This window comes from Lynx canadensis, chromosome F1, assembly GCF_007474595.2.
Source record: "Lynx canadensis isolate LIC74 chromosome F1, mLynCan4.pri.v2, whole genome shotgun sequence".
Lineage (NCBI taxonomy): Eukaryota > Metazoa > Chordata > Mammalia > Carnivora > Felidae > Lynx > Lynx canadensis.
The window spans coordinates 5,240,125-5,255,007 of NC_044319.2; the positions used below are offsets into that span (position 1 = coordinate 5,240,125).

The 14,883-nt window shown below is 42.2% G+C and overlaps 1 protein-coding gene across 1 annotated transcript in view; it reads right to left on the reverse strand.

Moving 5' to 3' along the window:
- The window catches only part of CATSPERE (catsper channel auxiliary subunit epsilon), a 197,729-nt gene that overhangs the window by 22,440 nt on the left and 160,406 nt on the right, over positions 1-14,883 (reverse strand). Inside the window, 5 exon segments of the mRNA XM_032591870.1 lie at positions 2,922-3,021; positions 12,995-13,011; positions 13,014-13,076; positions 13,145-13,178; positions 13,590-13,640. Coding sequence (XP_032447761.1) covers positions 2,922-3,021; positions 12,995-13,011; positions 13,014-13,076; positions 13,145-13,178; positions 13,590-13,640 — 265 coding nt within the window.

Consider the following 14,883-nt stretch of genomic DNA (forward strand, 5'->3'; position numbering starts at 1 on the left):
GAGAATTCTTTCGTTTTGTCATTTTGGGTAGTCCCTGGGGTGGCACCCAACTGCAGGGCACTTCCGCTGTGCTGTCTGGAGTAACTTGTGTTGGTGGGTGGGGCGACAGTCAGACCCAACATCTGTACCCAGCCCACTGCTGGGGCTACAGTCAGACTGGTGTGTACCTTATCTTCCTGTCTCCCAGGGGCAGGACTCACTGTGGAGTGGTGTGGCCCCTGTCTGGGCTACTTGCACACTGCCAGGCTTGTGGTGCTGCTTCTATGGGGTATGGCGTATTAGCCAGGGTGGATCTGCAAGGTGCACAGGGGCAGGAGGGGCAGGCTCAGCTCGCTTTGCCTTTGGTGGTCCCCTGAGGGAGGGTCCCTGAAGCACCAGGAGGGAGGCAGACCCGTCGGAGGGATGGATCCACAGAAACACTGTTGTTGGGTGTTTTTGCAGCGCAAGCAGTTCGGGAACTCGTTCCCTTTGGGATTTCGGCTGGGGGATGGGAGAGGGAGATGGTGCTGGCCAGTGCCTTTGTTCCCCGCCCAGCTGAGCTCTGTCTTCCAGGGCTCAACACCTCTCCCTCCTGGTGTCCTCTCGCCCTCCTGCTCTCTGAGCAGAGCTGTTGACTTTTAACATTCCAGATGTTAAGTCCCACTGGCTGTCAGAACCCATGCAGTCTGGCCCCTCTACTTTTGCCAGCCAGTCTCAGTGGCTCTGCCTTGCCAGGCAGGCTGCCCCTCTACCACCCCGGCTTCTTCCCGCCTGTCCGTGTAGTGCACACTGCCTCTCCGCCCTTCCTACCCTCTTCCATGGGCCTCTTGTCTACGCTTGGCTCCGGAGACTCCGTTCTGCTAGTCTTCTGGCTGTTTTGGGGTGATTTAGGCAGGTGTGGGTGGAATCTAAGTGATCAGCAGGATGAGGTGAGCCCAGCGTCCTCCTACGCTGCCATCTTCCAAATCTATCTACTAAGTTTTTCATTTATTATTTATTTTTGAGAAAAAGAGACAGAGTGCAAGCAGGAAAGAGGCAGAGAGAGAAGGAGAATCTCAAGCAGGCTCCACGCTGCCAGCGCAGAGCCCGATGTGGGGCTTGATCTCATGAAGCTATGAGATCATAACCTGAGCTGAAATCAAGAGTTGGACGTTTAACCGACTGAGCCACCCAGGCGCCCCCGGAGTGTTTGAATGTAAATGTAATTATAACAAGGGGACTGGCATTGGTCAAGGCAGGCTCAGCTGTGCCGTGATAAACCCCAACCCTCAGGGCCTTTACGCATTCAAGTTCAATTCCTGCTCACACATAGTCCGGTGCAGATGCCCCTGGTGAGAGGGTTCCTATGGATGACTCTTCTCAAGCAGTGGAGTGGCTTTTCTGTCTAGTGGCTCTTTGAAGGTTCCCTTCACCGGTCCCTTCTTACCCAGCTTGTATCTATTCCGTCTTTAATTGTTGCTGCAATAGACTGACATGTGGAGGAAGGTCGGACGCATGGAGGTTCATGTGACCCCTTCTTTAGCACTTCAGCCTGCACGTGACACATATCACTTCTGCTCATTCCCCGGAGGTGAGAACCAGTCATGTGGCCCCACCCAGACGCAAACAGGGCTGGGAAACGTCATCCCCATTTAGAAAGCTTCTCCCCAGCAATAGCCCCATGTGATGGCTGGCCACAGTCAGGAGTCAACTGTGACTGCTTTTAGGCCATGAGGAACACTCACCAAGTTCTGAGCAAATGACAGCAACAGCCAGGGATGGGGTATGTGACACCTGGATGACAGGGGCCTTAAACAAATGACACTTGAATTAGGGTGAGGGGATTATTGATCTGGCCATGATACTGTGGATTAGGGAGGGCTTTAGTTCCGCAGCTTATCCTGAAATACTTTGGGGAGAGAGAAAGAGAACCCTTGGTTTGAGAGAAAAACAGGGAAAATTATATTCTCCGAGGAATGTCTACTGAAGAAGGGTCAAGGGGCATTTAACCCCAGGGTATATTAGAAAGGTTTGAGAAGGTGGAGAGGAATGGGGGCCAGGGAATCTGGACCCAGGTATAAGAAGAATGGAATAGTTTAGGGATGAGACTGTGGGGAGAGGGTAGTTGGGAAGGAATCACATTTTGGGTGCTGGAAAAGTGTAGGAGGAACATGGTGGGATGGATTTGTTTGGCCACATAATTGAAAGACAGTTTGTTCTTGCGACATTCTGGAGGGGTAGCAGGCGGAACTCATTGTCTCTTGGCTGCTATCTGGGTGGGTTCTCCTTCTTGGAGCATTAAGGTCTCTGACAGATGAGAAAGTTCCTTTGGAAGGAGTCATCCCTGCCTTTGAGCTTGAGATCTCTGGGGAAAAGCAGGAATCGATGCTGGTGACTTCTGGGGAGGCTCCATTGTGATGGGAGGCCCTCAGGATAGAAGGCCGCATAGGGGAGTGAAGTGTGGTGGCCAGGAGGGGTAAGGTCTTCCTGCCAAGGCCTGCAAAGTGAGATGGTTGTCACCAAGGAGGCTGAGTATCTCATCTCATCTCATCTCATCTCATCTCATCTCATCTCATCTCATCTCACCCTGAGAGAGTGGGTGAGGGCTTGAGTGGGTCAGAGGGACAGGAGGAAGAGAGAATCTCAAGCAGGCACCACACCCAGTGCAGAGCCCATGCAGGGCTCGATCCCATGACCCTGGGATCATGACCTGGAGCTGAAATTATGAGTTGGATGCTCAACCAACTGAGCCACCCAGGCACCCCAAAGTCTGTGACTATGACCAGGGCTTCTTTCCCTGTGAATGAATTTCAGTATTCACAAAATTTAATACACAGGTCGTGTGTGTTTTCTACCCGTGTGTTACAGGTTTTATTTCCCTTAGATAATTTATATACAGATTTAAAACAGGACGACAGGTCTACCTGTGCGTTCAGGTCTGTTTCAACTCAAAGACACCATACCTTCTTCATGGTATTATTAAAGCTGTAGTCGTTCCTGCCGTGTATTTCCCACACAATGAAATTGACTTCCACATCTTCAACATAGCCATTTTCATTGTATCTGTGTGAGACAACAAGCACAACAATAGTAGTTGAGGGTAGAGGACAGGGGTTAAGAGTGGCAGCTTTCTTGTCTGGTGGGCTTCTGTTTCAGTCCTGTGTTTATCCCTGAACAGCCAGCCTTGCAGCCCCGGGGAGGTGACTTATTTTCTGGAAGCCTCGACATCCTCACTTACCTGTAAAATAACAACTGTACCTACTGTACAGGTTTCCTTCACCTCTCAAAATCAGCCTCATAGTGACAAAGCAGAATGATGTCGCCTTTTCAATAGTCAGAGCCCTAAGTGCTCCTCAGTTTGACGGGAACCACGTAGTGAGGAGGTGAGGCCCTGCCGTGCTGGCTGGTCGCAGGGAAAAAGACTGCAGGGATGAAGGAGGAAGGGCACAGCAAAGGTCCCCTGGTGTCATTGAATCCACATGAATTCTTTGGGTGACTGTTGCGTGCCAGCGAATTAAAGCACGGAATCACTAGGAGAGCAGATGTTCTGGATCTCCCGGGAGGACCCGGCTGGAGGACAGGGCTGAGTGTCAGGGGACGGGCAGCAGCAGTGAGACCTCTCATGGGGCCGAGAGCTAGAAGTGGTCACCAGCTCCCAGGAGCCACAGTCATGCATGGCCCATGCCCAGAGAGCTCGTGATGACTTCTACCCACAGCAGACCCCAGCAGACAGTCGAGCATGGACAGGTTGCCCACCCCCCAGATGCCAGCACTGGACACATAAGCCCCATTGAGCTTAGAGTTTTCACCCCAAATTCAGTGTGTTTCAAAAGGGATGTTCCTTCAAATTGTTAAGATCATTATTATTGGCTTTTTTTTTTTTTTTTTTTTTTTGTACCGTATGAAACAGGGGCTTGAGACCAAAGTTCAGGTTCAGTTACTGGTGAAGTTACTGGTGTGTACCAGACCTTGCTGCCATTTTAAACATGGTCACATCTTCCTTCTCCATCAGTCAGTGACCATTTTTCTGAATGGGAATGTCTCCCCCCCCCCCCCCCCATCCCCCAGGATGAAAATTTCACTTAGGACTTTGGTTCAAGCGCTTGCTTCTGGGCTCTGACTCCAGGACTCTTGCCCCAGTGTCTGATATTTTCTCTTGCTTTCCCTCTCTGTGTTTATCCGTAAAAGATCAAAGGTCCTTGACAGTGTTTCTCTACCCACTGCCCGCAACTCTGCCTGACTTCACGGGTCGCTCTACCTGGCTCTCCGTATGTCCTACAACCTGACACCGTCCATTCTTGCTTAGAAAAACCAGCTGTTGTCCCATTCACAAGCAGGGCAGGGGATTTTTACGTATCAGAAAGTGGTATCTGAAGAAGCTACTATATTTTCATCTTAATTCATTTTTAGGAACCATGAAGACATGAACTCAGGTGTGACTAGCTAGGGGTTAGAGTAGTGGTGGTCGACTTGTTTCCCAGCACAGGAGGAAGGTCACAGAGAACTCTAAACTCTAAAGTTCCTTCCACAGGAAAATGCACACACGTGTGTGACACATTTAATGTGGTATGCAGTTTCGGAGATTTGGGCCAGGCTTTAGCAAAGCTCTCATTCTAGGAGATTCGGAAGGTGCAGCTTGTTTGCATCTTCTGAAAACCATCACATTCTTGAATTATTAAGGACTAACTGTAAAGCCAGACCTTTTATTTGAATTCAGAAAAAAGATTTTCCTTGAACTGGGAGCAGACATCTTTTGACACTCACAAAACCAATAAGCTATAGCGTCATCTAGTGGCAATAAGGATAAATTACATGACCCGATATTTCCCGGGTTTATAATGCTCCTTGATGATGTTTTATTGATTTCACTGAGCATACGGGACAAAAATTCTATCCCGTGTAGGCATGGCTTATTTTCATTAATGTTCATTAATAATATATGATACCAATGAAACCTGAGAAATTCGGAAATGTCTTTACTTGGCAACTAACTTCCCTACAACTTGCAACTTCACTGTGACAGTTCCCCTTTTGGAATTTGGGAGGAGAGACCACGGCCACTCAGATAGCCCACGGTATCGTGTCTTTTATTTTCTGTTTTGTGGTGCTTTATTTTTTTTTATTTTTTTTTTATTTTTTTTTATATGAAATTTATTGACAAATTGGTTTCCATACAACACCCAGCGCTCATCCCAAAAGGTGCCCTCCTCAATACCCATCACCCACCCTCCCCTCCCTCCCACCCCCCATCAACCCTCAGTTTGTTCTCAGTTTTTAACAGTCTCTTACGCTTTGGCTCTCTCCCACTCTAACGTCCTTTTTTTTTTTTTTTTTTTTTTTTTTTTCCTTCCCCTCCCCCATGGGTTCCTGTTAAGTTTCTCAGGATCCACATAAGAGTGAAACCATATGGTATCTGTCTTTCTCTGTGTGGCTTATTTCACTTAGCATCACACTCTCCAGTTCCGTCCACGTTGCTACAAAGGGCCATATTTCATTCTTTCTCATTGCCACGTAGTACTCCATTGTGTATATAAACCACAATTTCTTTATCCATTCATCAGTTGATGGACATTTAGGCTCTTTCCATAATTTGGCTATTGTTGAGAGTGCTGCTATAAACATTGGGGTACAAGTGCCCCTATGCATCAGTACTCCTGTATCCCTTGGGTAAATTCCTAGCAGTGCTATTGCTGGGTCATAGGGTAGGTCTATTTTTAATTTTCTGAGGAACCTCCACACTGCTTTCCAGAGCGGCTGCACCAATTTGCATTCCCACCAACAGTGCAAGAGGGTTCCCGTTTCTTTTGTGGTGCTTTAATAGCTGGGTTAATTATCCCAGGAGAATGAATTGGAAGCAGCATACTCTATCAAGTGAGTCCTGGTGCCCAGACACGTAAATAAGTAACCCCAAGACAAACGTGCCGCCACGTGATCCAAAGTGGGGTTTGCTGCTGTCTGCTCTCCGGCCCCGCCTCCTTCACCCCTCGCAGACTCTCATCTGCCCCTTGACCTCGCCAGACTTCCAATCCTGACCCCTCTCTGCTTTCCTCCTCCAGGCAGTTTCCTCCCTGCCCAGCATCCTGGATTCATTCACTTGTTCTGGCCCTGCCTCCAACATCTCACCCCAGTCTTGGACGTCACACTGTGCCTTCCGCATTCAGGCACATGTCACTCGAGAAATTCAAATATGTGGGATTGAACCCACTTGTGGCGTCAGCTCAATTGTGCCTTCGGTGTTGTCTGATCATCTTTCTATGGGTCGCCTTAGCCAGACCGTCTCACATTACCTTCAGTGACCCCTGACATCCTCCTCAAAGCTCCTCCTCAACCCCTCAGGGCGCCCCGTTTACACAGCGTCCTTTCTCTTTCATGGAAGTAAATTGAGGCTGTCAGACATGACTTCTCTTCACTCCCACACTCCTATTTCCAAACCAGTCACTTTCTACATTTAATTTTACTCCTTCCGGGACGCCTGGGTGGCTCAGTTGGTTAAGCATCCGACTTCGGCTCAGGTCATGATCTCACAGTCAGTGAGTTGGAGCCCCACATCAGGCTCTGTGCTGACACCTTGGAGCCTGGAGCCTGCTTCGGATTCTGTGTCTCCCCTCTCTGGTCCTTCCCCTCTTGCACTCTGTCTCTATCTCTCTCAAAAATAAATAAACATCAAAAATAAAATTTTTTTTTTACTCCTTCCCCCCAAGTCTCAGAGGATGAATTATTCTTCTTTCAACATTGCCACCTGGGCCTTTGATGCTACTTCCCCAGTTTTCTTCATGGGCTTGGCTCCTATAGCTTATTTCATTTTAATTAGAAAATATTTCAAATATGCAGAACACAGAGAATAATGTGAAAGTTGTTATATATCATTCCCATCCAGGTTTTAAACTTTACTTATACATAAATATATCCATAAATCATATATAGTGTTGCTTTGTGGGTTTGCAAATAAAGGTAACATGAGGTTACACTGCAAGTATATTTTGGCAACTTCCCCCCCCCCCCACCCCCGACATTCAATATTAGGTTTTGAGATGAATCCATAGAAGTTTCCAGTCTCTTGATCTCTTTTCCTCATCAGCAGCTCCCTCCCGGCTACTCTTCCTTCCCTACCCAACCCGAGCTTCGTGGCTGACTGTCCGATTCCCTCTTACAACCATTCTTAGTCATTCATTTTCACTGCTGAGCAGTATTGCACTGGCTGACCGTACAACGTATACATCCAAATGTTCACTATGTTTTTTTATGTGTATGTTACCACAATTTGAAAAATCTGTACATAAAGACACCATAAGCACACATTTCTGCCAGGCGTCCTTTGCACTCGGTTTATGGTAGCAGGAAGAGTAGGAGAATGTGAAGCCAAGTGAAGAAAACGTTTCAATTGGGAGAGAGTGACCAGCTATGCAATTCTTGCTAACGAGGTCAGATAGGGTGAGTCCTGTGGGCTGAGCACTGGGTATACCAATATGGAGGCCACCGGTGACACTAGCTAGCAGTGCCAGTGGCGTGGTAGAATCCTCACTGAGAGGGGCTGGGGGACAGGAGGAGAGTTAGTCACGGTGACTATGGTAGCTGAAGAGGTAGTGGGGTCAAGGGAGGGTCTTGTTGTGTTTTTGTTTCTGATGACGTTAGAACTGCAGGTTTCTTTGATGATACAGTCAAGAGGGAAAAGTCGATGATGCCAGAGAGGGAGGGGGCAGTTTCGGAAGCAGTGTTCTGAATTAGGAAAGCAGGTGGGGATCCAGTTTCCAGATGGAGAGAGAGGCCTTACATGTACATATAGTTCACTTATGATGATAGGAAGACAGACAGAGTTCAAGGGGACGGATGTTTGCAGATGAGTAGGTAAGGTGGTAGAAGTTTGTGGAGACCTCTTCTAATTGAGGTCACTGGGACTCAATCGTCTTCCTCATTCTCTCTTTTCTTCTATCAATTATCAATCAATTCCTCTTCTTTGTCCTTGCTGCTATTTTAATCACTTGTTTTTTTCCTCCATGGAACTACCATTGGAAGTACCAACTGGAGTACCAATTTTCCTCCATTGGTACTACCAATATAGTTTACTACCTGGTCTCCCTACTTAGACTTGCTTTCCTGAAGGTCATCTTCTACACTTCTCCCAGAGAGAACTAGTTAAGGCACATATTTGATCATGCCACTCTACCATAGAATGGACAGAAAGTCTTTCACAAGGTAGACTCCACCTAGCTAGTTTCCCAGCCTCTTGGCTTGACACTTACTGCCTCACTTAATGCCCCAACAGCATTTTACTGTTGGAACTGTGCATTTTCTTCCTCACCGTCATTTTTTCTTGAAAGGCTCCCTGGTGGAGTCCATTATCACCTTCCCCACTTCTCTTTTTCCCTCCCTGCCTTCAGCTAAATATTCATTATCCTTTAAGACTCAGTGACTAGCTCAAATGCAAGTTATTCTGGAAATATTTCCCAAAGCCCATCTCCCTTCCACAGCTGGGTTGGATTCTTTTCTTTTGAGTTTCCTTTTTATTATTCCATATCAGCTCATATGTTTATCTAATTCATCAGGCTCTTGAGCCCTGGGAACAGAAATCCTATCTTATTTATCTTTGAATTCCCATTGCCTACCAGAGTAAAATGTTCAAAGATGTTTAATAATAATGAATTGAAGAGTACACTTCTCTGGGAGAGAACATTAAGATTATGTACCACTGGGGGATTAGGTACTGCATTAAACAAAAAAAAAAAAAAAAACAAAAACAAAAACAAGGAGCCTGGGAAGATGGCAGAATAGGAGGGCCCTGAGCTCATCCCATCCCACATTTTCAACTAGACATCACCCACATCCAAATCAATAAGCCAGAGAGTCATCTGAAGACTGGTAGAACAGACTCCGCTACTAAATATAGAAAAGAAGAGAGGTAAGGAACACAAAAGAAATGAGTAATTCTGTAAAAAAAAAAAAAGTCAGTCAAGGAACTCACACAAAAAAGGATGTAAAACATAATAACATATACCTAAAATGTAGGTAGGAGAGGCAAAAAGAGTGGTTTCAAACTTAAATGACCACGAACTTAATATAGACTGCTGCATGCAGATGAGGTTATATACAAACCTGATGGTAACCATATACCAAAAACTGTTAATAAGTATGCAAAGACTAAAGAGAAAGAAATGCAAATATATCACTAAAGAAAATCAACAAAACGTGAGAGAAAGACAAGAAAGGATCAGAGAAAATCTTCAGGAACAACTAAGTAATAAACCAAGTGATAAAATGGCAGTCAGTTTATACCCATCAATACTTACTTTGAATGGATTAAACACTCCAATCAAAAGACATAGGGTGACAGAAAGGACAAAAAAACAAGACTCATTTTTGGGGCACCTGGGTGGCTCAGTCAATTAAGTGCCTGACTCTTTTGATTTCTGCTCAGGTCATGATCTCACAGTTTGTGAGATCGAGCCCCATGTTGGGCTCTGCATTGACAGCATTAAGCCTGCTTGGGATTCTCTCTCTGCCCCTCCCCTGTTTATGTGCTCGCTCTCTCTCTCTCTCAAAATAAATAAATAAACTTAAAAAAAAAACCCCACCAAAAACAAAACAAGAGCTATCTATATGTTGCTTACAGGAGACTCATTTTAGACCAAAAGACACCTGCAGATTGAAAGTGAGGGGATGGAGAAACATTTATCATGCAAATGGACATCAAAAGAAAGCTGGACTAGCAATACTTCTATTGGAAAAACTAGACTTTAAACAAAGACTGTAACAAGAGACAAAGAAGGATACTATATAATAATAAAAGGGACAATACAAGAAGATACAACAATTGTAAATATTTATGCACCAAACATCAAAGCACCCAAATGGATAAAAAAGTTAACAAACATAAAGGAACTAATTGATAATAATACAATAATAATAGGGGACTTTAACAACCCACTTACATCCATGGACAGATCATCTATATAGGACATCAACAAGGAAACAATGGCTCTGAATGACACACTGGACCACATGGATTTAACAGATATATTCAGGACCTTCCATCCTAAAACAGCAGAATACACATTCAAGTGCACTCAGAACATTCTGCAGAATAGATCACATATTAAGCCATAAAACAAATCTTAACAATTTCAAGAAATTGAAGTCATACATGCATCTTTTCTCACCACAATGCTATGAAACTAGGAGTCAACCACGAGAAAAAATCTGGAAAGAGCACAATATATGGAGGCTAAAGAACATGCTACTAAACAATGAGTGGGTCAACAAGAAATCAAAGAAAAAATAAAAAAGTACATGGAAACATATGACAATGAAAACACAATGGCTCAAAACCTTTGGGATGCAGCAAAAGTGGTCCTAAGAGGGAAGTATATACCAATATAGGCCTACTTCAAGAAGCAAGAAAAATCTCAAATAAACAACCTAACCTTGCACCTAAATAAGCTAGAATAAGACAACAAAACCTTAAACCAGCAGAAGAAAGGAAATAATAAAGGTTAGAGCATAAATAAGTGTTATAGAAACTGAAAAACCAATAGAACAGTTCAATGAAACCAAAAGCTGGTTCTTTGAAAAAATCAATAAAATTGGAAAACCTGTGGCCAGACTTCTCAAAGAAAGAGAGAGAGAGAGAGAGAGAGAAAGTGAGCAGGAAAGGACCCAAATAAATAAAATCATAAACAAGAGAGGAGAAATAACAACAACACCACAGAAATACAAACAATTATAAGAGAATATTATGATAAAACCATAATGGCAAAAAATTGGACAACCTAGAAGAAATGAACAAATGCCTGGAAATGTACAAACTACCAAAACTGAAACAGGAGGAAATAGAAAATTTGAGATGAATAATCAGCAAAGAAATTGAGTCAGTAATCAAAATATTCCCCCAAAAACAGAAGTCCAGGACCAGATGGCTACACAGGTGAATTCTACCAAGCATTATTTCTTCATTTAAAAAAAATTTTAGTTAGTTAATATACCATGCAATATTGGTTTCAGAAGTAGAATTTAGTGATTCTTCACTTACATACAACACCCAGTGCTCATCACAACAAGTGCCCTCCTTAGTACCTATCACCCGTCTAGTCCATCTCGCACTATCCTCCCTCCATCAACCCTCAGTTTGTTCCCTATCATTAAGTCTCTTATGGTTTGTTTCCATTTCTTATCTCCCCACCTTCCCATATGTTCATTTGTTTTGCTTCTTAAACTCCACATATGAGTGAAATCATATATTTGTCTTTCTCTGATTGACTTATTTTGCTTAGGATAATACATTCTAGCTCCATCCATGTTGTTGAAAATGGCAAGATTTCATTCTTTTAGATGGCTGAGTAATATTCCATTGTGCGTGTGTGTATAAAATGGAGTATTATTCAGCCATGAAAAAGAATGAAATCTTGCCATTTGCAATGACATGGATGGAACTAGAGAGTATAATGCTAACTGAAATAAGTCAGAGAAAGACAGATACCATATAATTTCACTGATATGTAGAGTTTAAAAACCAAAACAAATGAGAAAGGGAAAAAAAGAGAGACAAATCAACAAACAGACTCCTAATTATAGAGTACAATCTGATGGCTACCAGAGGGTATGGGGGTGGAGGGAATGGGTGATATAGGTGATGGGGATTAAGGAGTGCACTTGTCATAATGAGCACAGGGTGATGTGTGGAACTATTGACTTACTATATTGTACACCTGAAACTAATGTAACAGTATGTTAACTAACTGGAATTAAAATAAAAATTTAAAAAACAAAGCAAAACAAACAAAGAGAAAAATGAGGCCTCAGTGGTGGAAGGGGTTTCAAGGGTTCTCAGGAAAAGCAGTGGCATCACTAGATGTGTAGAAGAACAAAACTTAAGAAGATAGCAGAATGGCCTGATAGCTCAGAGGACCCAGGACAGAGGGACTGTAGGACAATGATGTAGAGGGCACAGCACAGAATCTTAGAACTGCCATGGGTGAGGAGTGGTGGGCAGGACATGATGGCAGAGGACTTCTGGGTCCCAATAAGGACAGCTCCCATAGCAAAATTAAATTAGAGCATCTGATTCACTATGTCATACCTACCACCTGAGAGATCTCAGAAATTGTCTCTAGCCTGAGAGGTCCCGCAAACTCTAAAGCTGGAAACCTTGACTAAAATTTTGATATTTTACACATAAGAATTTCATTTCCAGTAATTTTTCCTAATGGCATATCTGGACTGGTGTCCAAACATGTATGTAAGTGGATATTCACCACCATTTTGTTTATAATAGCAAAAAAAAAAAAAAATTAGGAAATGGGTCATTTAGCTCTTATATTTTTCTATTTTAAGTTTTGCAACAAGCTGTGTAACTGCTATAATCATGGGGTCCCTGGGTGACTCAGTTGGTTAAGAGTCAGACTCTTGATATCAGCTCAGGTCTTGATCTCAGGGTCATGATTTTGAGCTCCATGTTGTGTGTGGAGCCTACTTAAAATCATCAATCAAGAATAAAATCAAAGATACAAGCAAAGTAATGTAAAACTACATGCAAAAGCCTTCCTAATAGCATTTTATTCTCATTATAAAATATTATTTTTAAGAATTAAGTTAGAGATAATATTTTTGAAATCTCCCCAATGTACCAGCCCTTATCAGCAATCTAGTTTCTTTCCTTGCAACCTTTCAGTTATTGTTGGCCCATGGACAGAACAGTCATATGTCACCTGGGGAAGGTAATTCCTATCAAACAGGCAGGGGTGCTGGTAAGAGCTTGGGGAGAGATATAGAGAGAATAAAGCAAGGGTGAAGAGATCACCTGCATGCCTGAGAAGAGCCTCAGTTATCTTATCCACTATGTCTCAGCGGTAAAATTACAAGCTCTCTCAACAGGCAAGCACCATGGGTAGTCCAACTTTGTATAACTAGTATTGAAAACCTAGAGTTGCATATATTGGGTGCTCAAAAATATTTATTATTAAGTGCATAATTAATTAGCTCTGTTTTCATACTTTCATTTTGAAACTTTCAAAGTAAGTAAAAATTTTAGTAAGAATATACTTACAATTGAACCAAAGGGTGTGAAACTTTTCTCGAAAATCAAGTCTCAATGGGCAGCCATATTCTTTCCAATTATATTTTACTCGCTAGAAAAGGAAAAATGATTTAGTTATTTTCTATATTTGTCTGATTGATAAAATTATAGTTTTCTTACCAAGTTTTTAGATGGTTTATTCCTCAAATATGACCTGTAAAAAAGAATGATTTTTCATTACTTATTTTTCTTTCTTCTTTTCAAACTTAAAAATCAAAACCATTACTTTGTTCAGGTAAGGAGGTATTACAAAGTTAAATAAATAAACTAATTACAAAATACTCCCCAAATGTGTGGAGATTAAATAACACACTTCTAAATAACTCATGGGTCAAAGAAGAAATCTTAAGAGAAATTTTAAAACATTTTGAACTAAATGAAAATGAAAACACAACTTATCAAAATTTGTGAGTTTCAGCAAAAGCAGTGCCTAGAGGTAAATTCATAGCAATGAATGCATATTTTAGAAAAGATTGATGTTAATAGGAATTAATACTACTTGATTCTAAATTATTGGTGTTATATTAATATAAGACTCAGTGCTTATGTTAAAACTATTTCTTACTTTTCAATATGGTAAAAGAAATCATGCTGAAGACATTCTTTTTTATTAAATCTACAAAAAATAAAACATAATGAAGTTGTAATATTATCATCCCTTATATACTTAACAGACATTTAATCATTTAACTCAATGATTCTCAGACTTGAGAGTATCACAGAATTGTCACTTACTGAATTAGAATCCTGGGGTTGGTTGTGGCCCTTGCATTTCTATTTAAAAAAATCAGCTTCATAAATGTTTCTGAGGACATCAGAATTTGAAATATATTGATTTATCTATATTTGATACATGTGAAGAATTCATTGAAAATCTATCAAAATAAGATAAATTTCTTTGGACTATTTTCTTCCATATATATATATATATATATATATATTTTTTTTTTTTTTTTTTTTTAACACAGACTCCTAATTGTTACTGGAGACTCAGTTGTACAGGTAAGGAGCTACTTTAAGGATTCACATAATTTCCAGTTAGGATTCATGCAGACATAAGGCTATCATGGTCTATAAAGTGATAAATTTTTTAGTAAGTTAAATTATTCATTTGACAATTTTTGCTGGCTACTTCCAGCAAGAGAGTGACTCAAATCACCACTGCGTTTAGAGAGATATTGGAAGTCTACACCATCTCCCACCCTGAAACTCAAAACAGACCCCATGAGATGCCCTTCATCATGGACATTTCTCCTGTCATGGGCACCTTGAACTCCATAGGTCTCCTTTCATGACTGTGAAAACCTTAGGCCTATCACAACCTGAATTTAAGATCAGAGGGTCATTTTTCGGGTTGCAGTCATTCTTAGTCATTGACTAAGAGGCCTAGAATAAGGTACTGAAATCTATGTTTTTCAAACATGCTTTCCAGATAGGTCTGGTGAACAACCAGCTATCTGACAATTGCCATGTATACCCTCCCAGAACAGACTGATTCAAGCTGCATTTCACTGAAGAAAGAAATCTGCAGGCATGGCTACTGTGTGCAGTAGTCCTGGGAAACAGGACAGCAGTTATTCTCAAATTTTAATGCTCTTGCTAATCTCCCGGAAATTTAGTTAAAATAGAAGTTCTGTCTCAGCAGGAGTGGGAGAAGGTCACATATTCTGCATTTCTAATAATTCCCCAAGATGCCAGTGCTGGTCCACTGACCATTCTCTAAGAAGCAAGGACGTGGACCATCCCAGAAGCAGGATGCTCTATGCTATATAAATTAGTTAGCCTTCGTGTTTCCTGGAACAGGAGTTATGGAAAATGCAAATTCCTTGCTGAATTAAATAAGAATACTTAATCACCAA